Consider the following 22,946-nt stretch of genomic DNA (forward strand, 5'->3'; position numbering starts at 1 on the left):
CTACATATGTATGTTGTAATGAAAAATTTTTTTCAAAGGAATTAATTTCTACTATTTTTATTAATTATTAAAATACACGCAATTATGACATTCAAGTACATTAACCTGGAATTATGTACATATTTTCAACGTATTAGAAGATATATTCAATTCGTTTGTACAACATCTGAATCGTTCAATTTTGCAGGCCTACTGATCTAATTAAAGGAGTCGTGCAAAGACTGACATTCAGCGCCATCTTTAGGAGAAAAACTAATGACTTCGGTTACCAACAGTAAATAGAAACAACAATCATGTATCGAACAAACAAAGTTGTTTATTAGATACACTTGATTTCATGTAATTGTTACCTTTCATTATCAGTCTTCACGTAGCATTGGTATCTAACCTTGTTTACAATATTTTCATTTGAAACTGACGTATATATTCAATAAAAACAAGCGTTATTGAATTTTTAATTATAACTTAACTGTAAATCATGTCTGTCATGTACAAAAAATACCCTGAGATCACAGAGGATCTGGATGAACCATCAGTTTTATCATCGGATGCAAACGAGCGAAAATTGGCTCGTAAACTCCGTATTCAACGACGCTTAGATGCCCTGCACAAGTAAGAATTAAATATAATTTTGATTGTAATATTTAGGCCATAGAAATTCTATGAATATATTCAATGTACAAAAATATTATATATAAAAAGTTTATTTTTGCACCTGGAATCACTTCCTCCTAAATTGTACCACTAATTGTGACACATCTTGTGAATTAGCTATCTATACAGGGTGTTCGACCACCCCTGGAAAAAATTTTAATGGAGGATTCTAGAGGCCGAAATAAAACGAAAATCAAGAATATCAATTTGTTGATTGAGGCTTTATTAAAAAGTTATTAACGTTTAAAGTTTTACCCGTACTGAATTTTTTTCTCGAAAATGCGCAAGATTTCGGGGGTATATCTATTCATCAAAAATGATTGTAATTGACCCCCGCAACCGAAAATAATTTTTCCAGAACAATTTGAAATTTTTTAATTTTGTCGAGAAATTTCACACCTTCTCGAATTTTTTTCTCGAGAGTGCGTAGGATTTCGGAGGTATGTCTAATGATACAAAATTATTGTAATTGACCCCTGCAAACGAAAATAATTTTTCCAGAGCGATTTCAAATTTTTTTTTTTTCGTCGAATTTAGGCATCTAATTAGATTTTCGGTAAGGAATTTTTTTCTCGAAAGTGCGTTAGATTTTGGGGGTATGTGTAATGACCAAAAATGCTTGTAATTGACCTCTGTAATTAAATATAATTTTTTTAGAATGATTTGAAAATTTTTTTTTCCGTCGAAAAATTTCACACCATCTCAAATTTTTGTCTCGTAAGTGGATAGAATTTCGAAGATATGTGTATTCACCAAAAATGATTGTAATTGACCCCCGCAACTGAAAATAATTTTTCCAGAACGTTTTGAAATTTTTTAATTTATTTGTTAATAACTTTTTAACAAAGCCTCCATCAACAAATTGGTATTCTTGATTTTCGTCTTATTTTGGCCTCTAGAATCTCCCATTAAAATTTTTCCCAACACCCTGTATAAATGACTAAACGAATCGAATATTTAATTTCAGACAATCAACAGCCGAGGACACGGAAATTGTGGAAATAACGCCTATCGAGAAACAAGTACTCGAAAGTATAAACGCTTTGGAAAAATTGGCCGTTGAAGGAGACGAAGTGGTACGCGTGATTTGATAATTTTTAATAAATTATAACAACATCGAACTCTTTTTTTAATCCAAACAAGCATGTCTTTATTTTCAAAACTTCGATCACAATATTTTTTTTTTTTTCGGTGATAAATAAAAATTATTAATATTAGTTTATTACAAAGTATGCTCAGTTTATTTTAAATAATAATGGAGCGTCATTATGTTCGTAGGTTTCCGGCGTGAAAGTAGCGAACGATGCAAGGGAACTGCAAAGGCGCAAGGAAATGCAAGAGACGAGGGAGAGATTATTGGCGGCACTCGAAGAGGAGGACAAAAAGTGTACGGAGAAGTACTTCGTGATTAGCCAGAAGTGGCCCGAAATTCTTGCCTGCAAAGACCCGCTAGATATTCACGACGAATTAGAGTCTCAGAATGCCAAGTGCCTCGAAGTTCTGGATAAAAAGGACGCCCTAATCGCGGAATTGAAGCAAGAACTGGAGAAAGCCGATCTAATGTACGCCGAGGAAGTGAACAACCAAAACGAAGATATCGATTTGCTCATCGAAAGGATGGAAAATCAAGTGAGTTTCTCAATTAAATTTTTTACATAATAATTTTGGATAATCGTAAATTTTGTACAATTTTTAACGAGGAATGTTTCCTGCAGGTCCGCACGATGACCAAAGCCTACCGTCACGAGCTGCAGATGGTCGAGAATGTCATCGAATCGGAGCGCAAAACGCTTCTGACAACCTCTCAGGAAAAATGGGAGGCACTGTTGCAAAAGTACAAAGAAGACACCGTGGAAGCAAGAGAGAAGAAGAAGGAAATAATGCGCGACTACGAGGAAGAAATGAGGAAAGCGATTACAGAACACCAGGAAGAGTTCAGGCGACTGAAGATCAATTTCGAATTAGAGATACAACAGCTCCAGCAGGAGGTGCAGAACATGAAAGCTTTGTGCCTGATGAATGTCGAGAAATTGGATTACAATTACGCCGTGCTGAAGCGCCGGGAAGAAGAAAACATTATCGTGAAGAACCAACAGAAGAGAAGAATAAACAAGTTGGCAACAATATTGGGAAAAATTTCTTCGCTTCTGGGAAAAATTTTAATGGGTGATTCTAGAGGCCAAAATAAGACGAAAATCAAGAATACCAATTTGTTGATTGAAGCTTCGTTAAGAAGTTATTAACGTTTGAAGTCCCGCCTGTAGAACAGCTGCGTGCACGCGATGGTGGTTCTCACACAGCTGTTCGCAGATTGTCGTTCTACAGGCGGAACTTTAAACGTTAATAACTTTTTAACGAAGCCTCAATCAACAAATTCGTATTCTTGATTTTCGTCTTATTTTGGCCTTTAGAATATCCCATTAAAATTTTTCCCAGCAAACTCCATCTTATAAAATTTAATACTTGGGTCTCAGGCTTCAAGATGCTATGAATGGTTTTAAAAAAACGTACACGGATTTGGAGGAATCAACGAGATTGGAAATTCAAAGGCTGACGAACGAAATTTTGAAATCGCAAAAAGCTATAATAGATCTGGAGGAAAAGTCTAATCATTTGGCAACCGTAAATGATAGAAAATATATGCAGATTTGGGATATGAATATCGAGACTGCCAACGAATTAGTTGATAAGGTACTTTGAAAATGGGGCTGCGAATGATAAAGGTTCCTTTAAACGAGCGTGTTTCAGATTTTAGCGGCGGACAGAATTATACATGAACAGTTGCTGGGAATAGAATGGGAACCACCGACGGAACAGTTACTGAGAAAAGAAGATTTACCATCGTATTGCGGCGCGATGTGTGCTTTGAAAGAGGGTAAAATTTTTGTCGCGTAATTGTATTTGTAGATAAATCTTTGTTTACGATTTTAGAAAAAGAGGAGGCGAGGAAAAGGAAAATAATTTCCAAGTCGTACGAACCGGCAACGACTTTGGAAGATATCAATTTGGAACGACGTCTACTGAACCACATTTCAAAACTAATATCCGATCATTGCGATTATCTTATAGAGGATACTTTGAAGAACCTACTGTCTGACTTCGCAGAGAATGACAAGTTACTAATTAGATTGGACAAAGTATTCGAGGTACTCTTCTCATTAATCATGAGTATACAGGGTGTTCGGCCATCCCTGGAAAAAATTTTAATGGGAGATTCTAGAGGCCAAAATAAGACGAAAATCAAGAATACCAATTTGTTGATGGAGGCTTCGTTAAAAAGTTATTAACAATTAAATTCAAAAATTTCATATCGTACTGGAAAAATTATTTTCGGTAGCGGGGGTCCATTACAATAATTTTTGGTGAATAGACATACCCCCGAAATCCTATCCACTTTCTAGAAAAAAATTCGAAAAGGTGTGAAATTTTTCGACGGGAAAAAAAAATTTCAAATCGTTTTGGAAAAATTATTTTCGGTTGCAGGGGTCAATTACAACAATTTTTGGTGAATAGACCTACCCTCGAAATGCTACTCACTTCCTAGAAAAAAATTCAGTACGAGCGGAACTTTAAACGTTATTAACTTTTTAACGAAGCCTCCATCAACAAATTAGTATTCTTGAATTTCGTCTTATTTTGACCTCTAGAATCCCCCATTAAAATTTTTCCCAGGGGTAACCAAACACCCTGTATTTATGCCTGAAACATGTATTTCTGTGACACAACAAACGTATAAATTTTTTTATTTTCATATTATTCATATTTTACACATTATTAGTGAAACATATCTAAATAGCATCGCCGATGAGCAAGGCCAATTATATACATATATTACTGAAAACTTAAAACTTTTATCCTTCTTAAAATTTCGAACATAAAAGTTTTTAAGTTTCAAGTACTTTACAAGAGAATATATTGGATTAGTGGGTGGAGCAGCTGCTTCGTAAGCGGAAAATCTGGAGTTTAAGTTCTCGTAACCGCAGATTTAAATGCAGATTTTCTGATTCGACTTTCATTTTAAATAGTTTAATTTCGTACGATTTTACTTGATAAATATTATTCTCACGATCGAAAAGTCTACGTTACTTTCACTAAATTTTCAGGCATTAAAAATTACATCCGAACAAGACCTTCAATTCTTATTGAACTTCTTCTTACCATACGCGTATTGTCCCACGTGTACAGTCAAAACTGTGACTACACCGAGTATTTGTGGGCGATCTGGCGAAACTACAGAAACTTCGTCTGTGTACGTGAAAAGCCTAATTTTATAAATTTATTATCCGGTTATTAGAATTGATTATTCGTATAATTAAATTGTGAATATTGAACGCCAAACCGCAGTACCACTTTACCCTCCGTTTGCGGCAACGGTGAACCTAATCCGGAAGAAGATAAATTAGTTGCAGCCGTGCAAGATGCACTTTGTTGCACAAAATTCCGCGACAAAACGGAAACAATAATTGAGAGTAGCACAACGGAAACTTCTTCGACTGAAACGTCATCCGAGGATGTACAGATTCCATCTGTCTGTGTTGCAGAAGGCATTGTTGAAGTCGACAGTGGTATAAAATAAAAATTTAATCTTGTTCTCTAAACAAGGTGTTCGGCCACTTCTAGGAAAAATTTTATTGGGAAATTCTAGAGACTAAAATAAGACGAAAATCAAGAATACCAATTTGTTGATTGAGGCTTCGTTAAAAAGTTATTAACGTTTAAAGTTCCGCCTGTAAAACAGCTGCGTGCACGCGATAGTGGTTCTCACTCAGCTGTTCTACAGGCGAAACTTTAAACGTTAATAACTTTTTAATGAAGCCTCAATCAACAAATTTGTATTCTTGATTTTCGTCTTATTTTGGCCTCTAGAATCTCTCATTAAAATTTTTCCTAGATGTGGCCGAACACTCTGTATGTCTTTTACCAATCTTGACATAAATTGTCTTGAACAGGTGGTAAACCAAAGCGACAGTTGGTGTGCGACAAAGGTCACTTATTGGCAATTAATACGGAATTTGTGACCAATGCTTTGAAAGAATTCGTAGAGAGGTACGAATTTGTTAAGAAAGAAGAAAGTGTTGTACCTATCGCTAAAAGAATATTAAAAGTAAAAGTCACAGTGTCACGAAACATAACGGATAAAGATATTACTGAATTTTGGCAACGGTATAAAAGTATCTTTTCAGCGGACAAAGAGAGACTCTGGGATAACTTGTTGGTTGGTCTAAAAAAATATTACGAGATGCTAAAAAAGAGGCATGAATTAAATGCTGAAACTGAATTTCTGAGAAAGCAAAATGCAGAACTGAGTCATTTATTGAAAACTTATTCGGCAGAGGTAACTGCAAATAATAAGAGACAAATAACTTATCGAGTACTTTCAATTATACGTATGTAACTGATTTTCAGCCCCGAACCGTGGAGTTAACAGAAAGAGATACAAAGCTTCTTCAACATATACTGCAAGATCAAAGAAGTTACACAGCGTGAAATATCATTTTCAACATTATATATTTTTCAAATGCTGTTTAAATGGACATGTGTATATACATTCATACAATACATCAGTACCGTTTTGTGCTATATCATTCAATAATAAAAACTAGAGAGAAATCAAATATTTTATACATAGGTTAAAATTTTGATGAGACAGATTCAAACTTCTTGCTTTGGAGTTTCTATAAGTATCAAGTTGAAAATTTTACGATCTCTCGAATTATATCGTTTGCATAAAACAACGATCATTTAACTACAATTGACATATTCCATCCTTTAACATATAATACACGCTTTATTTGGTCTGATTTTGTATTTTTTATAATTATTAAATATTTTTAATAAAAATGATATTAATATCAACTTTAATTCAGTTTATCTCAAATATGTATTTACATTATATAATAAAGAAAATAGTTCAAAAAGAGAGGTATAAAATCGAATACATTACAAAACATAAATGCTTATAAAATGAAATTACAAACAACATTGTCTATATGTTGCTTTTATACATATAGTCGAGTGTTTTGTTTTTAAACTCAAAATCGATTTCATCTGGTAATACAATTTTCAAAATAAACTCTGCTATTTAAAAAATAAAACATGTACATCCGAATGATTAGTGTATGTATTAAAATAGACATATTAATTTTCTCACATTTTTTCCTATGTCTGATTTGTGAAACCTCCAGGTACAAAGTTGTTCGATAGCGATTGAACAAGGTTTTTTGAATTTACACCAGTTTTAGGCTTTTTCCAATACGGAAAGAATCTTTTCTTTTTTTGAATCTTTGCTTGTTTTAACTTACTAGTATGTTTCTTTGATGTTATATGCTGTAATGTAATATAAACTGTTATCGTTAAGCAATCACCATATATTTACTTGACCTTTTTTAAGCAACAAACGTAACATACCACATTATATTGTGCTGGGGAATTAAAGATCTTGTTGCACATGTTGCATGACAGTGATACACCTTTAGAAGTAGAGTTCTCCTGGATATCCATGGGGGCCGATGCTACTGGACTGCCAACTTCTTTGCCACCCCACCCACCTAAGCATCAATGTGCGATCAACACTATCTATGTATCACAACCGCTGAAGCGGTCAAATGTGATAATAAATCAGCTTGAACACTACATTCATGCTATGGAGAAAGCAACCATTAATGTAAATAGTTTTAACAAAAGGCGTAATTAAAAAATTTCACATGTATATGCGTATACATACATCTACAAATGAGTCCTTATAAGTTTAAAAAAATGTGTCTTCGGTATATCTAAAGTATATGAACTTGCTTAAGGAAACGTCTACATGAACATCTTTTAAAAAATTATATCTATTGCATTTTTTTTAAACAAGGCAATGTACAGGTTTCGTATTTATGATTTGGTACAAACGAGTTAAAACCAAAGTTTTATCATTAATGTGAATTTCCCAAAAGTTGTATTACTTTTTATAAAATATCACTGAACTGTAGGCATAATTTCTAATCTGAAATTATTACTTGATTTTTAACTTCGCAAAACTCGAAACTCTCGAAAATCTCGAAACTCGAAACCCTCGAAACGTGGAATGCTTATTTCTTTCTTTTTCCTCAAAGTATCTATTTTATCAAAAACTAAAATTTTAACAAATTTGTTTGACAAAATTAAATGTAAGCTATAATGTAAATAAATAAATAAGCAAAGAAAACTTCAAGCAATAATTATTTCCAATCATTCATTGGAAGAAGTTATGGAAATGGATGCAAGGTATGAATCTGAATAAACGATTTTTGTACTGAATTAATGAAATCACAGTAATTAAAATGGATCTAACGTTTAAACACAAACTCAATTGGATTATTATTAGTTCAATAAAAATAAATTCATATTGTCATAATATTCTCGTACGTTATTTATACAAATTATTATTTACCTGAATTTCGAGAGTTTCGAGTCACAAAAATAGCATAAAGTTTCGAATGTTTTCTCTAGAAGACACATATATTTACATACATATAAGGGCCCTTAAGAAAATTACTTCGTCTTGTTTTATATTAAATAATAAAAAAATGATATAAATAATTTATAATAGACTTATGTTTCACAATAAAACTATAATTGAGAAAATTGTTACATACCATGAAAATTATGAAATGTTGTTAATTTTATAAAACATAAATAATTAGCATCGTTCAAGCTTATTTATTCGATAAAAGGAAAAAATGCACGTGTAATTCATACATTTTTAAAAGGAATCCAACGAGGGGGAAGAGTCAAAATATTTTGTGAACAATATGAACTTTATTAATTATATTAAGCAACCAAATATCTCTCAATTGAGCTGTTTTTAATGGCACTATGTTCACATGCAAATAAATAATAAATATACACTTCCAGTCTGACAAAAATAAATAATAAATAATATGCAATAAATAATAATAAATAATAATAAATAATAATAAATAATGAACAGTAAATAATGACACATAATTTATAACAAGCATGAAAAATATCACTAAGCATCACTGTTGAATTAAAGCTATCTAAACATTGATCTGTGAATTTTATATTAATTTATAGAAACAGGTGGAAAGAGAAGGTTAGCAATAGCAATAAGCATGCGAATATAAATAAAATTAGGCAGTAGATTAGCACAACAATATTTTTTTCTATTATTTTTTCCATGCACATAGCACGACTATATCTGAACCCATATGATAAAGATTTTCGTACCATATAGGGTTTATTACCTCTCATTGTTTTCTTTTTATGCCGGATTCCTATAAAAAAGAATGTTTCTGAATCTGATATAAATATAGAAACATAAAAAAAAAGAGTTGGTAATTATTTACAATAATGCAAATTTATGCTATTATAAATCATTACCAAAGATTTCAATTTATAAAATACCATTCAAATGTGTTTGAAGTTGTTGTATAGAATTTAGACACACATTACACACATTGCATTTCAGTCCATTTGTTTCCTCGTCCTTTGTAAATGCTACTTTTGTTTCTTCGAGCGATGCCATTATATTTTTGGATCTAATCTATAAAATAAGCATGTATATCTATATTTCTAACCTACTGTATTTTTTGTTTTCTGCTTCAAAGTTTATTTCTCTTATTGTATGTACATTATCTCATATTACTATTTTCTATAAATTGAATAGGGTTTGTCTCCATATATGATTCCATTTTTACAAACCTGTTTAGCATGGCGAGCACCTTGTAAATGCGTGTCTAATACTGTTTGACTCGTAAATGAAAGGTCACAATCATTGCAGCGAACAAAAGGTTTTTTTGTAGGTAAATTACCCATTATATTATCTACTACTGCTTTAGTTACAGGATCATTGAGACTGCGACTCATCATGTCTTCGGAAGATACAGCCATTATTAAAACTAAAAGTTTAACATAAAAATTGATTAATGCAATGAGCATATAAATATACTAACGATCAAATATATAAACCTCAATTAAACGTTATTTTATAACAATATAATAGTTAAGAGATAAATTAACATACTACATTGTTACATGTACCATGTTATTAACGTGATACATTAATAATTACAAGATTGTGATCTTTATTAAACTAATTTCAATTAAAAATTATTGTTCAATTTTGTCAAACTATATACTTTTGAAAATTATTTATTTGAAATGTAATTTTGAATGTACCTATTTGTAATCTCGAATGTGACTGTGACCAAATTCAATAATGTTCAGCTCGTATAGTAAACTCTTCCGATTTTCAATGAAACACCAAAGTTATTTAGCGGACAGTTGTGTTTATAAATGAAATAACTTCCCTTCAGTACATTGAAGTATCGAACACGCAAGTTTTCGAGTTGGTCGCCTGATTTTTTAGGAACATTATTCCAAGGCGTTACAGTTTGAAATTACATTTGATAGGCTGATAGGCCCTCAGAGTTCCTAGTATGTCGTCACTCAAGGTGCGTTTAATAATTGCAACACGGATGGAAATACATACTGCGCACAATTTGGAAGAGATTTAAAATTGTTATCAATAACATGTGTTCTTACGAGAGACACTTAACGAGTCTTTCCTAAATGAAGCATCGGTGAAATTAGAAGAAAGATACGTAAATATGGTATAGTAAATTTATTGTTTTATAATTCTAAAATATTTATTAAACGATTGCTTCTTTCTTATCAAATTTCAGTTATAAATATTTGCTTCGTCGGGTATTTAGCTTCCTACTTTTGTATACATCGTCTACATATATATTATTTTTTCATATCGATATTAACGAAATTATCGAGTTCTTTAATCGTATATCCGAAATTTGTACGAGATGTATATGAAAATTTATAATCTCAGAAAGAAAATACGAAAAGTGCGTGCTACTCATAGTTTCTTTTCGTTTATGGAATACTTTAATAAATGTCCAACGAGACGGTTGAAAAAATCGTATTATATCACGATGGAATCGACGTTACTCGTATCGAGAAAGTTTGTCTCTTAAATATGCATAAAATCAAACAGGTGAATGAAGCTTTGCGAGAGATCGATCCAATCAGCGGTTTTCGAAGCGCGATGTTGGACGTAGCCGAGTATAATATTCGCGGCTTAAGAAGGGCAGCCAATTAGAAAAGTTGGGGAATATCGTCGGTCGGTACTTAGGCGCGTGTGTTTGTCGAGTGCATATAGGTGACGGTCGCGAAATATAGTCGCAGCCATCTTATATTTTGTGTCGGAGAAAAACAATTTGGCCGTACAAATGTTTCGCGATTGTCCGTGAAGCCGCTCGTGAACGGGAGGCGTGCGCTCGATGAGGCGTGACGTTTTTCGACCCTAGCCCAGACTACTACATTAGCAAAGGTTCGTAAAACGATGCTTTCTTTCTCGACCGCAGCGAAAGCGACCCCCACTCGCGAAGTGCTCGCGAAGAATCCGGTTTCGCAGTCAAAATATTCCGCCGTTTCTCCCGTCGCTTTTTTTAAAAATAGAGTCGACCGTGTTGCTCGCTTCTGGGCTACGTTCTGTTGACGACGGCATCGTGCCGTCTCGAAGCGCTTCGCGTAAAAGTTATGCAATCAGCTGATCGTCCAGCTACCTTCTGTCACTTGTCAAAGATAAATGTCAAAACGATTGGTCTAACCTGACACGCGTATGTTCGTAGTCGGGCACGCCATGAACCGAAATTGCAAGACTGTCCACGTTGTGCGCAACTTTTTTGCGTTTTAACGAACGTCTTAAATGGCGATTTATAGAGGTTCCCTGTCACACAGGTGGATTGGTACGCAGGATATGAGCAGCTTGTCAAGCGCAACCTGACTCTGCTCCCCCATCAAGAAGCAGTGCAGCAGCAGGAGCCGCAATCGCAACAGCTGGCTCAGCAGCAGCAAACCGACATAATGACATCCATGTTCGAACAACAAATCAAGAGCGAGCCCATGGGCTTTTATTCTGTTGCTTCGAGCCGTTCAGATGGTTCGAACTCTATGGTGAATCTGTCCGACGACCGTGAGGATCTTTCTCAGCAAGAGGGTCATCCTCAGCAACAGACAACGCTACAATTAAGTCAACAACAGGGTCAACAACAAACACAGCAGAGTCAGCAAGCGCAACAGGGACAGCAGCAGAGTCAGAGCGTGCAACAGGAGGCTCCGAGCCGTCAATCGACGGGACAGCAAACTGTTAAAGAGGGTTCAAGGTCAAGACCACAGCCTTGTAAAGTATGCGGCAAGGTGCTATCTTCTGCTTCGTCGTATTATGTACATATGAAACTTCACTCGGGCAACAAACCATATCATTGTACAGTATGCGAAGCCAGTTTTTGCCGTAAACCATATTTGGAAGTGCACATGAGGACGCACACAGGAGAACGACCCTTCCAATGCGAGCTGTGTTTGAAAAGGTTTACGCAAAAGAGTAGTCTTAATACTCATAAACGTGTGCACACGGGAGAGAGACCGTATGCCTGCGATATATGTCAAAAACGTTTCGCAGTGAAGAGCTACGTGACCGCGCATCGTTGGAGTCACGTCGCCGAGAAACCGTTGGTGTGCGACAGATGCTCTCTCACGTTCACGTCGAAGAGTCAGTTCGCAATTCACATCCGTACCCATACCGCAAGTACTACGTACGAGTGCAACATCTGTGGACGTACTTTTGTACGTGACAGTTATCTCATACGGCATCAGAATCGAGTACACCGTGATATAAATCAAAGCAATACGAATCACAATCCACCGACGCCTCAAAGCACCGGCGGCGGAACGCCGGGTACAGGTTTTGAAAGCCCGGTCTGTGATTTACGTTACAGCGAGGGACCTTCTTCGTTGGACGGTTTGGCAGGATCCAAAGGAGGCATCGCGGCAGAGATTGCAAGTTTAGCGAAGCAAAACAATCTTCAACTTCCTCTACCACTGCTACATCCGCAGACTACCAACTAGTGTTTAGACGGCAGTATGTCCGAGTCCCTACCGCAACACCAGTCACCGCAGCAAGTAGTATGTCCCACCTCGGCGTCTTCGCCATTCACACTTAATTCACCCGTGTCTCACGAGCACACACCATCGCAGAGTGTCTACCAAACGACGGGCTCTTCCAGTTCCTTGGATAGCCTCAACTCCCAACTCTACCCGCAAATGTCATCCCCTATAGATTCATCAGAGTCGCATCATCATTCGCATCAACTGCATCGCGGCATTCCTCCACCAGGGCTTCACCCTGCACTCTATTTGTACGCTCAGTACTCGAACACGAGTCCTCCGATCTCGTACACCGAATATATTCAACGCAACAATTGAATGCCAGTTTATGCCAGCAATGACGATTTTTACCACGAACGTAGCGACGATTCGCGCGACGTCAGCGCTCTAACGCGGGCTCTTCGATCGCGTGTCATTTAACGGTGCTGGTTAAACAAAGTGCCTAAAGAGCATCCGCTTTCTGGATCGCGATGGATGCTTGAACCCAGTCGTGAATTAATAATACTAAAGAATTTTTACGCACCAATCTTGTTTCGATTTAAAAAAAAAAAGAAGACGGAAGAGAGTTGAAAATCAATTGTAAATTGATTACCGTTTTGCACGTATTCGGTCACCCCCTCGGTCCATTTAATGGATTACTACGTTGACGAGCGTAATTTTAACGAGAATTAAATAGCACCGTTCGAAGGGACGTACTCGAGCAGCGATCGATAATTAAACCTCGACCGCTGAATTTTCCTCGTTTTATCGATCTCGTCGTGGTACATCGATGTTAGCATAAACTATCGCGTAACGTTTCTACACGAGTTTTCCAAGTTTCCGCACTTCTTGATTTACCTATTTTTCAATCACACTGCGAGTACATATACATATATATATATCTATGTGTGTATATATATTATGCGCGAACCATTATACGCATAACATATTTATATTATATTTTTAAAGGAGTTTAGTCACTTGGATCTGTGATATAGATAGTAATTATTATCTACAACGTTTAAACTATTGGTTTACTATTTTGATGATATCAAAACGAGGAAAAAAAAAAGTAAGCAATGTCACGGAGCGATGTAGCTGTCAGAATTTAACGGACATTGGTCTCTACCGAAGGTGTTTGGTAGACACCCTACTATTACTTTTACAAACAAACAAAAAAAAAAAACAAGAATATTACTATTACTAATGCTGCTACTATTATTATTACTACAACTACTAGTACTACTCTTACTAATATTCTCACTAACATTACCACCACCACCACCGACATTTCCCCAACTATATATTATTCTCACTATTCTGATTATTATCATTACTGTTACTACTACTGTTATTATTATTAGAAACACGCAAACGTTACTTTATTCAGTAACATGCATAGTGCGTGCATTGGTAGGACCCGTGACACAGTCACCATGGTTTTCTTTTTTAGCTTTAAATCTTAAGTTTGTTTTCTTCTTCTCATTTTCCCCTCTCTTACGTTTACTTCTACTTCTTTCTTCCCTCTCCCCCCTATCCTTGCTTCGGTTCCTTCCCTATCCCCCCCATTGTACTAATTTCTGTATACCTCACCGCGTACGTATCTGAACGATAGAAAACGTTTCGGTGTTGGTATTCTTTTATCGCGTAGGACAATTACACAGCTTTGAAATCAGTTCCATGGGTGTACTTACTTTTCACATATCGAAGTGTATTGTACACACAGATACATATTGTATATACGTATACATATACATACGGATGTATTATAAAAAAAACGATGAGCGGATGTGCAGATCGTGTTAGTTCTAAGTACTAGGAGTGTAATAGCAGGGCTGTTGATATTTTCATTTTTTTTTTCTTTTTTTTTTGTCTTTTTTTTAACTACTTTTAGAGATTAGTTTTAGCGATTATTATTATTAATTAACGTTCTGATTAATACGATTATCACGATTATTGTTAATCTGTTATCACTAACGCCACAAAAGCTTAGACACAAGCGGGGGAAAAAACCATGACAAGCCGCGAAAAAGTTTTCGTCTCCTTCGGAATTTTGCGTACGATCCAGCGCGACGGTCCGTTCGTTTCGACGATAAAACGAAAATAGACGATCGATCGCACGCGCGCGTCAAATGACGGAACCAAGAGCGCGCGAGGCGTCGTAGCGTGCGCGCGCGCGCGCGTGTCGAGTGTTTACGAATCGACAACGGGTAAAAGAGGGTACGCGGGTTCGCGATCGGCGATTCGAATAGGAGCATAACAAAAAACGGGGGGGAAAAACAACAAAACCAAGAAAAAAGAGAAAATAACATTCGCGCTAGCGTGCCTCGAACTTCCTTATATCGTAGATGGTCCTGTTTCGACGGTCTTTTAGTCTTCGCATTGAACAAAACAAAAAAAAAGAAAAAAAAAAGAAAAGAAAAAAGAAAAAAATGAAGAACAATTCTCTGCGCGCGTATGCCTGAGGCTTTCAATTTAAACGAGACGCGAAGTCACCGGGTCAAGACTGATTTACTCGCAAGGGATTGCGAGCACAGAAAGGGGAGAGGAAAAATAAAAAAAAAGATATTTGTTCTTTGTTGTTGTTTTTGTTCGTATTCGGTTACGCGTGGCACGTGTATTACGCTTGCGTCCGCGTGGGGGAGAGGAACGGACGGTTCCTCTATCGTTTCTTCCTCGCGAGAAGCGAAAACATAACTTTCGTGCGTTTCGTTCGGAAAGCTAAGGTGCAATGAAAACGAGAAAAGCGTCGTCCTTCGTGCTGGCTAGTCATTGTGCAGCTCTATGAAATATTAATTGTACTACAATGCTGTGATTTAAAGCCTCCGTGCATATGTTCGCGCAGCTCCTAATTATATAGCGATACATATTTTGTAGCTTGTTACGACTGTAAATAACAGTAGCTAGGTTGTAGGAATACCTAAGAAATGAAAACGATTGCAGTTTCGAATCGATCGGTCGATCCTTCGTTACGATCTCTTTACTTCTTTCTCTCTCTCTTTCTCTCTATGTTCGATCTTTTCTTCTTTTTATTCTTCATATTTTAGTTCTCTCGCCCCCATCTTTCCCTTTCATTTTCTCCCTTCTTTCGTATCTCTTTCTGCCTTTCTTCGATACATGTGGCTTTCACGGTGCTGGGCAAGCAGATTCTTTCCAACCGTGAAAATAATAAAAGGAACCACTTTCGACTACGTAACAAAGTTACGTAACAATCGTTTTAAACGCTTCTTTGTCGCGTATATTGTTATTCTATTGTTTGAAGTAGAAATGTTCGAGTTGTTTTTGCTCTCTTTAGAATCACTTTTACCTCGGAACTTTTATTGGGTTGTCCGGGAAATTCGTATCGTCTGTTACGGTGCAGAAATGATATTTTTATAGATATATACTTTATATTTCTCGTATGTGTCAGTGAAAAATTGTTCAAGGCAAAGATAAGTAAATGTAAACGATAGATTATCACGTGATTGGAACCTCATTTGTTGTCGTGTTGTTCTCGTAAGGGGTGCGTTATTTAAAACTTTTAAACAATTTTTTAAAGAACTTTCGAATAATATTCGAAGGGGTTAAATATGCTTTTAAACTACTACTAGATACGATGTTCTTCCCATTAATTAATTGTTGTACATGTTTCCTATATTGTTACTTTCTATTGCGTGAGAACTTCGTTCGTTGTACTGTGTTGACAAATGAAAGGGATAGTTATTTAGAAACGAGAGAAATTGGAAGTAGAAAATGTTTCTTTTTAATTATTGGAGTGGTCACCTCTATCTTTGCTTTAATTTTCAGCTTCACTTTCTTAAAATTATAGAGATTCTACTGTAGTTGTTTAGAAGATCATGATAAAGGATTCTATTACAGTTTTATCAAATATAGAAAATTAATTTTTTTCTGGCGAAAAATAAACAATATTAACAACATCGTAACACAATATTTAAAATCTAAACCAATTTATCAGGCTCAGTTTATTCCAGAACTTGTAATTGGAAATGCAATCCATCTGATTTTCTATTCTCAACGAAACATAAATTTAAATTTTCGAGGACGATATTTTTGGCATTATAAGTGACTGCCAATTTCCGTATCGTGCAGTGTGCGGATTAGTCTCGATTAGCGACTTACTTTGGTCATCGTTGGTAGCTTACCCTGGGAAAAATTTTAATGGGAGATTCTAGAGGCCAAAATAAGTAAAAAATCAAGAATATCAATTTCTTGACTGAGGCTTCGTTAAAAAGTTATTAAAAAACTAAATTAAAAAATCATTCTGAAAAAATTATTTTTGGTTGCAGGGGTCGATTACAATCATTTTTGGTAAATACACATACCCCCGAATTCCTACCCACTTTCGAGAAAAAAATTCGAGTATATACTGATATTTTCAGACGAAATTGAAATATTTCAAATCGTTCTAAAAAAATTATTTTCGGTTGCAGGAGTTAGTTATAATCATTTTTGGTGAATAGACATACCCCCGAAATCCTACGTACTTTCGAGAAAAAAATTCTTTACCGAAAATCTAATGTGAGGCCCAGAAATGACACTCTAAAATATCGTGCGTATCTTTAAAACGTCATAACTTCTAAACGGATGGAAGGATTTTAATGTTTAAAAAAGCAAATAACGCGTATTTTAGTGAAGAATATATATAAATTCTAACAATAATGAAAAAGATGTTCCTTGACACAGTAAAGTAAGAAAAACCACTAAAAAGTGGTTCAATTTTCAAACAGCCATAACTCCTACAATAGTGAATATGTTTCAATGAAACTTTTTTCTGAAGTAGAGTTCATGGGTACCTACAAAAAAGTATTAGACAACTTTTCCGTACAGCGCCAACCAAATTTATTAAAAATGAAAAACGAATTTTTAAGAAAAATCGACAGGGGGTAGGTGCCTAAATTTTTCGGCGAAATTGAAAAGTTTCAAATCGTTCTAGAAAAATTATTTTCCGTTGCGGGGGTCAATTATAATCATTTTCGGTGAATAGATATACCCCCGAAATCTTACGCATTTTCGAGAAAAAAGTGGGATAGGTGTGGAATTTTCAACAAAATTAAAAAATTTCAAATCGTCTGAAAAAATTATTTTTAGTTGCAGGGGACAGTTAAAATCATTTTTGGTCAATAGACATACACCGGAATTCCTACGCACTTTTGAAAAAAAAATTCCTCACCGAAAATATAATTTCTTGGCCAATGTTTGCCTGAAATTTCATGCAAATCTTTAAAACATCATAACTACTGAACGGATTGGACGATTTTAATGTTTAAAAAGGCAAACGACGCGAATTTTAGTGTAGAATATGTAGGAATTCCAAAAATATTCGAAAAGTTGATCCTTGACCCCACAAAATGAGAAAAACCCCATAAAAATGGTCCAATTTTCAAACAACCATAACTCTCGCAATAGTGAATATATTTTATTGAAACTTTTTTCTGAAGTAGAGTTCATGGGCATCTACAAAAAAGTATTAGACAACTTTTCCGTACAGCGCCAACCAAATTTATTAAAAATGAAAAATGAATTTTTAAGAAAAATCGACAAGCCTAAATTTTTGGGCGAAAAAAAAAATTTCAAATCGTTCTAAAAAATTATTTTCGGTTGCAGGGGTCAGTTATAATCATTTTTGGTCAATAGATATACCCCCGAAATCCTACCCACTTTCTAGAAAAAAATTCAGTACAGGCGGAACTTTAAACGTTAATAACTTCTTAACGAAGCCTCCATCAACAAATTAGTATTCTTGAATTTCGTCTTATTTTGGCCTCTAGAATCTCCCATTAAAATTTTTCCCATGGGTGGCCGAATACCCTGTATACTCGGATAAGTGCAACTATCAGATTTCCGCACACAGTGATTGCCAAGTGTTCAAACCTTACTATCGAAAGGGTTAACGTGCTTTGTCTTCTTCCATATTTGAAAGGGTGTAAATCAGAAACAAATTAATGAATAACATACATTTTTTAGATTGTACACGCAAGTCGAATGTTAATAACAATTTTCACAGTATACACACGTTCCAATGTTACTTGTTGAAAATCGATATACGTTTTCTGGACAACCCAATATGTTCTATGGTTTTACGTTGTTTCTGTTTGTCTACCTTAGAACGTAAAAATTACACGCGAGACATTTGTTCTCATTTTATACGATATTTTGTTTTATGGGCAAATATAGTCTGGAACGTGTTCTTGATAATTTGTAATATTTAACAAATTGAATATTTTTTATTGATATATGGAACAACGGATTGGAAAGAAACTTTTATCGTTTACATTGACATCTATGTTTTGTGAAATTAATTATCGACGATTTGTTAAAATGCGGAAAATTATACGCGAAACAGTAATGTCGCGCGCAAAAGTATTCGCTCGTTGATGAATTGTATAAAAAAAAACTGATTTTTATGCTAGCTTATCTCGACTTACATTTTTCTGTGATAATATCATGATCTTTTCGTAGCTTTTAATTTTACGGCTGAACCAAAACAAAGAATTTCGCAGCAAATGCTTTCCTTTTTATAGTATTTCTTTGTTAGAAAAATCGAGATTCACCATCGATGTTTCAAGTTTTGTTCGATACTTTTAATTTACTCGAACGATCGGATCGTGACCTATAATTAATTCGTAAAATTAATTCCTAATTAATTCTTAAAAACTCACCGATATTCGAGCAGCATGCTTTGAATTATCGCTTGCTTAGAAAACTAAATTGTTTTATGTTGCATCTAACTTAAAAAAAAATTTCCCTTTAAACGATATAAAAGTGGATATCTAAGCGAATGAAAATATCGATGGGACTCTCCACACGTGGAATGGCGACTTACCTTCTCAGCTTCTAATGTAACGCCGCCATTTTATTATAAAAAATATTTTATCTTGTTTCTGTACTGGATTTTTCTACGCGTTTAATTCTTTTACTATTAACGTACACGTGTATACATACGAGCTTAATATTAATAGAAATATGCACGAGTATTACCTTTTCGGGTCTCGATTTTCTTGTTGTAACTGTACTAACATGAATTCGATTTGTTACTCGTAAAAAAATATGAGTGAATACTTTTATCGGTAATTAGAACACGACACGGGGGGGAGGGGGAAGGGGGGTGTGGATTTTTCAATGAACGAATCGATTTCGATAAGAAAAAGATTTTTGATCAACGAACATGCTATTTATTGACGGTAGAGACCATATATCGCGCGAATACATTGAGATTATAATGTCCGTGTTGATTTTCGTACGAAGATCAAGGGAATCTATTTCAAACAGTATTTTTTGTTCGAAACACGGCACGTCGAAGCATTGTCCAGCACTGGTACCTCGTAGCTCCCGGATGAATTTTAACGATCTCAATAATTCTGACCGCAACGCTGCGGACGTATCTGATTGTGAGAGTTCACTTTTTATTGGTGGCCTCCATATTAAATATCCGTATTTTTCATACGAAGAAGGGAAGAGGATAGGTCCTTTCTTCGAAAGAGCAAATGTCGGACCAATATTAAAAAAATTTAAAAAGAAAAAAAAAAAGAAACGGAAAGAAGATCGATAGCGAAAATTAAAAGTAAAGAAGGCGGGGAAGCAAGCAGGCGAATCAGAGAAACTTGCGAAGTCTACGAAACGAACGAACGAATTCGAAAATCGTATCCGTGGTCGATGGAATATTTATTGCACGGCATAGGAACACGTGATCGAACGCAAGAGTTGTTTATTCGTCGAAGGAAATCGTTGTCTTCTTTTTCCTTTTCTTTTTTTTTCCACTGCGCTTTATCCCTGATTTCTTGTTTTTACAGCGTGTCTCGTTAGGACGCGAGAAACATGTGTACAGGGTGTTCGGCCAGCCCTGGGAAAAATTTTAATGGGGGATTCTAGAAGACAAAATAAGACGAAAATCTAGAATACCAATTTGTTGATGGAGGCTTCGTTAAAAAGTTATTGACAATTGAATTCAAAAATTTCAAATCGTTCTGGAAAAATTATTTTCAGTTGCGGGGGTCAATTACAATCATTTTTGGTCATTAGACATACCCCCGAAATCCTACGCACTTTCGAGAAAAAAATTCGAGAAGGTGTGAAATTTTTCGACGGAAAAAAAAAATTTCTAATCGTTCTGAAAAAATTATTTTCGCTTGCAGGGGTCAATTGCAATCAATTTTGGTGAATAGACATACCCCCGAAATCTTGCGCATTTTCGAGAAAAAAATTCAGTACGGGCGGAACTTTAAACGTTAATAACTTTTTAATAAAGCCTCCATCAACAAATTGATATTCTTGATTTTCGTCTTATTTTGGCCTCTAGAATCCCCTATTAAAATTTTTCCCAGAGGCGGCCGAACACCCTGTATATTACTCGGTTAGAGGTGTTCAATTACTCGAGAGCTATGAATTTGATTGATAGTGACACTTAACCGGGTAGTACCCGAGTCATATAATTACAATTATATTATGGCTCCAGATAGCAATAGTTACTTTACAATTTTGCTACGAAATACTCAAAGTCTTAAAGAATATTTTGCAGTTTTTATTTTATGCAGTGAAATACTTTGCACATACCGAATAGAAGATAATTGTATTGTTTATTATTAGACTGTAAATTGTATTGCATTCACAGCATCTCTGAATATGAAAAACATCCACCAAACGTATGCAGAATCCATGCATTTATGCAAAATAAAATATTAATATATGAAATATATTCTGCGCGTTATTTGCACATGTTTTCCATATTAGCGTAGGCCATATATGCATAAAATCCACAGTCCATCTCATATGATAAAGTTAAAATTATAATATTACGTAAATGGTACAAATTCGTGTAAACGGTATTATACTTTAGTATTACTACTACCCGGATAATTGTCACGCAGTAATGGGAATAATTTTTATGTAGATAAAGATTTCGAAAAAAATCAATTAAAGATCAACAACTTTCAACGCTTTCCTTGTTTACAAAAAAATCCAATCTGAATTATACAGGGTGTTCGGCCACCCCTGGGAAAAATTTTAACGGGAGATTCTAGAGGTCAAAATAAAACGAAAATCAAGAATATCAATTTCTTGACTGAGGCTTTGTTAAAAAGTTATTAACAATTAAATTCAAAAATTTCAAATTATTCTGAAAAAATTATTTTCGGTTACAAGAGTCGATTACAATCATTTTTTGTCATTACACATACCCTTAAAATTCTATGCATTTTCGAGAAAAAAATTCCTTACTGAAAATCTAATGTGAGGCCAGAAATGCTTCCCTGCAAAATATCATAACTTCTGAACGGATTGGAGGAATTTAATGTTTCGAAAGGCAAACAACACGTACTTTACTCAAGAATATGTAGAAATTCTAACAATATTAAAAAAGTTATTCCTTGACGCTGCAAGGTTAGAAAAACCTCATAAAAATGGTTCAATTTTCAAAGTGCCATAACTCCTGCAATAGTGAATATATTTCATTGAAATTTTTTTCTGAAGCAGAGCCCACGGGCATCTACAAAAAAGTATTAGACAACTTTTCTGTAGAGCGTCAAACAAATTTATTAAAAATGAAAAACTAATTTTTAAGAAAAATCGACAAGGGGGTAGGCTGCTGAAATTTTTCGGCAACAAAACAAATTTCAAACCATTCATTTTTGGTCAATAGACATACCTCTGAAATCCTATCCACTTTCGAGAAAAAATTCTTTACCGAAAATATACTGTGTGATTTTCATCTTATTTTGGCCTCTAAAATCTCCCATTCAAATTTTTCCCAAGGGTACACCTTGTATAATCAAATTATGTTTCATCTTGAACGAATAAAATTCGAGGTTTATTGTGTTCGATTACAAACAAATATTCTCGAGTATTTACACATCTCTATGCATCGCGTTTAACCGTTTGACCGCAGACAAGCGTAATCACGCGCCTCGCTTATTTTCCTAGATTATTTCTACTCATTGTTCTAAATGCTTACACCGTTATTCAGTCGATTCGAACGTTATTTTTAGAAGCGGCATTCAGTTCTGAATACATATAAAAATTTCGAATAAAATCGAATGAAAAATACTGATGATATTTACAAACATAGAGAGATGTTTCATATTTCATTCTGCTACCTTTAGGCACCGCTTAATGAAACGGCATCTGCGGTCGAACGATTAAACCAGTGGTTCTTAATCGCCGTGGAACCCAGCAGAATGTGCCATGAATATTTGGCCAGAAATTTAATGAATTTTTATTTTTTTATTTTTCAAAATTCTCACTATAATTATTCACGGTTGAAAAATATATCAGATTCATTTACGGTAAAATATGCCATTCATTTACTGTCATTGTTCCAAACTGTACCATGAGTTTAACATGATTAAGAATCACTAGGTATGAAAATAAGCAAG

General features: G+C 34.9%; 3 protein-coding genes across 3 annotated transcripts; 2 read left to right on the forward strand and 1 right to left on the reverse strand.

Annotated features, from left to right (window-relative positions):
* Positions 1-478: 478 nt before the first annotated feature.
* Positions 479-6,184, forward strand: LOC143344439 (dynein regulatory complex protein 1). The gene is made up of 11 exons (XM_076770495.1): positions 479-612; positions 1,622-1,730; positions 1,933-2,283; positions 2,370-2,767; positions 3,129-3,345; positions 3,403-3,529; positions 3,586-3,800; positions 4,758-4,903; positions 4,999-5,219; positions 5,604-5,989; positions 6,061-6,184. The coding sequence occupies exons 1-11, from the start codon at positions 479-481 to the stop codon at positions 6,139-6,141; spliced, it is 2,385 nt and encodes a 794-aa protein (XP_076626610.1). The 3' UTR covers positions 6,142-6,184.
* LOC143344441 (zinc finger protein 346) lies at positions 6,144-10,045 on the reverse strand. Its single transcript, XM_076770497.1, has 6 exons — positions 9,820-10,045; positions 9,343-9,539; positions 9,046-9,184; positions 8,886-8,915; positions 7,063-7,202; positions 6,144-6,981 (listed from the first exon to the last, which is right to left on the reverse strand). Exons 2-6 carry the CDS (start codon positions 9,529-9,531, stop codon positions 6,814-6,816), a joined length of 666 nt encoding a protein of 221 aa, XP_076626612.1. The 5' UTR covers positions 9,532-9,539; positions 9,820-10,045; the 3' UTR covers positions 6,144-6,813.
* Positions 10,046-10,160: 115 nt separating this feature from the next.
* On the forward strand, positions 10,161-14,459 carry LOC143344440 (uncharacterized). Its single transcript, XM_076770496.1, has 3 exons — positions 10,161-10,253; positions 10,649-10,984; positions 11,395-14,459. The coding sequence occupies exon 3, from the start codon at positions 11,521-11,523 to the stop codon at positions 12,559-12,561; it is 1,041 nt and encodes a 346-aa protein (XP_076626611.1). The 5' UTR covers positions 10,161-10,253; positions 10,649-10,984; positions 11,395-11,520; the 3' UTR covers positions 12,562-14,459.
* The last annotated feature ends 8,487 nt before the right edge of the window (positions 14,460-22,946 follow it).

The sequence above is a fragment of the Colletes latitarsis genome, chromosome 8, assembly GCF_051014445.1.
Source record: "Colletes latitarsis isolate SP2378_abdomen chromosome 8, iyColLati1, whole genome shotgun sequence".
In the NCBI taxonomy this organism is placed as follows: Eukaryota; Metazoa; Arthropoda; class Insecta; order Hymenoptera; family Colletidae; genus Colletes; species Colletes latitarsis.

Excerpts from the sequence above, each read along its gene's own strand:
- LOC143344439 (XM_076770495.1), top strand. The coding sequence starts at position 479 with ATGTCTGTCATGTACAAAAAATACCCTGAGATCACAGAGGATCTGGAT. Across the intron at positions 3,346-3,402 it reads CCAACGAATTAGTTGATAAG|ATTTTAGCGGCGGACAGAAT; the intron begins GTACTTTGAAAA and ends AGCGTGTTTCAG. Across the intron at positions 5,220-5,603 it reads CATTGTTGAAGTCGACAGTG|GTGGTAAACCAAAGCGACAG; the intron begins GTATAAAATAAA and ends TGTCTTGAACAG.
- LOC143344441 (XM_076770497.1), bottom strand. The coding sequence starts at position 9,531 with ATGGCTGTATCTTCCGAAGACATGATGAGTCGCAGTCTCAATGATCCT. Across the intron at positions 9,185-9,342 it reads GTGCTCGCCATGCTAAACAG|ATTAGATCCAAAAATATAAT; the intron begins GTTTGTAAAAAT and ends CTTATTTTATAG. Across the intron at positions 7,203-8,885 it reads TAAAAAGAAAACAATGAGAG|GTGGGTGGGGTGGCAAAGAA; the intron begins GTAATAAACCCT and ends ATTGATGCTTAG.
- LOC143344440 (XM_076770496.1), top strand. The coding sequence starts at position 11,521 with ATGACATCCATGTTCGAACAACAAATCAAGAGCGAGCCCATGGGCTTT.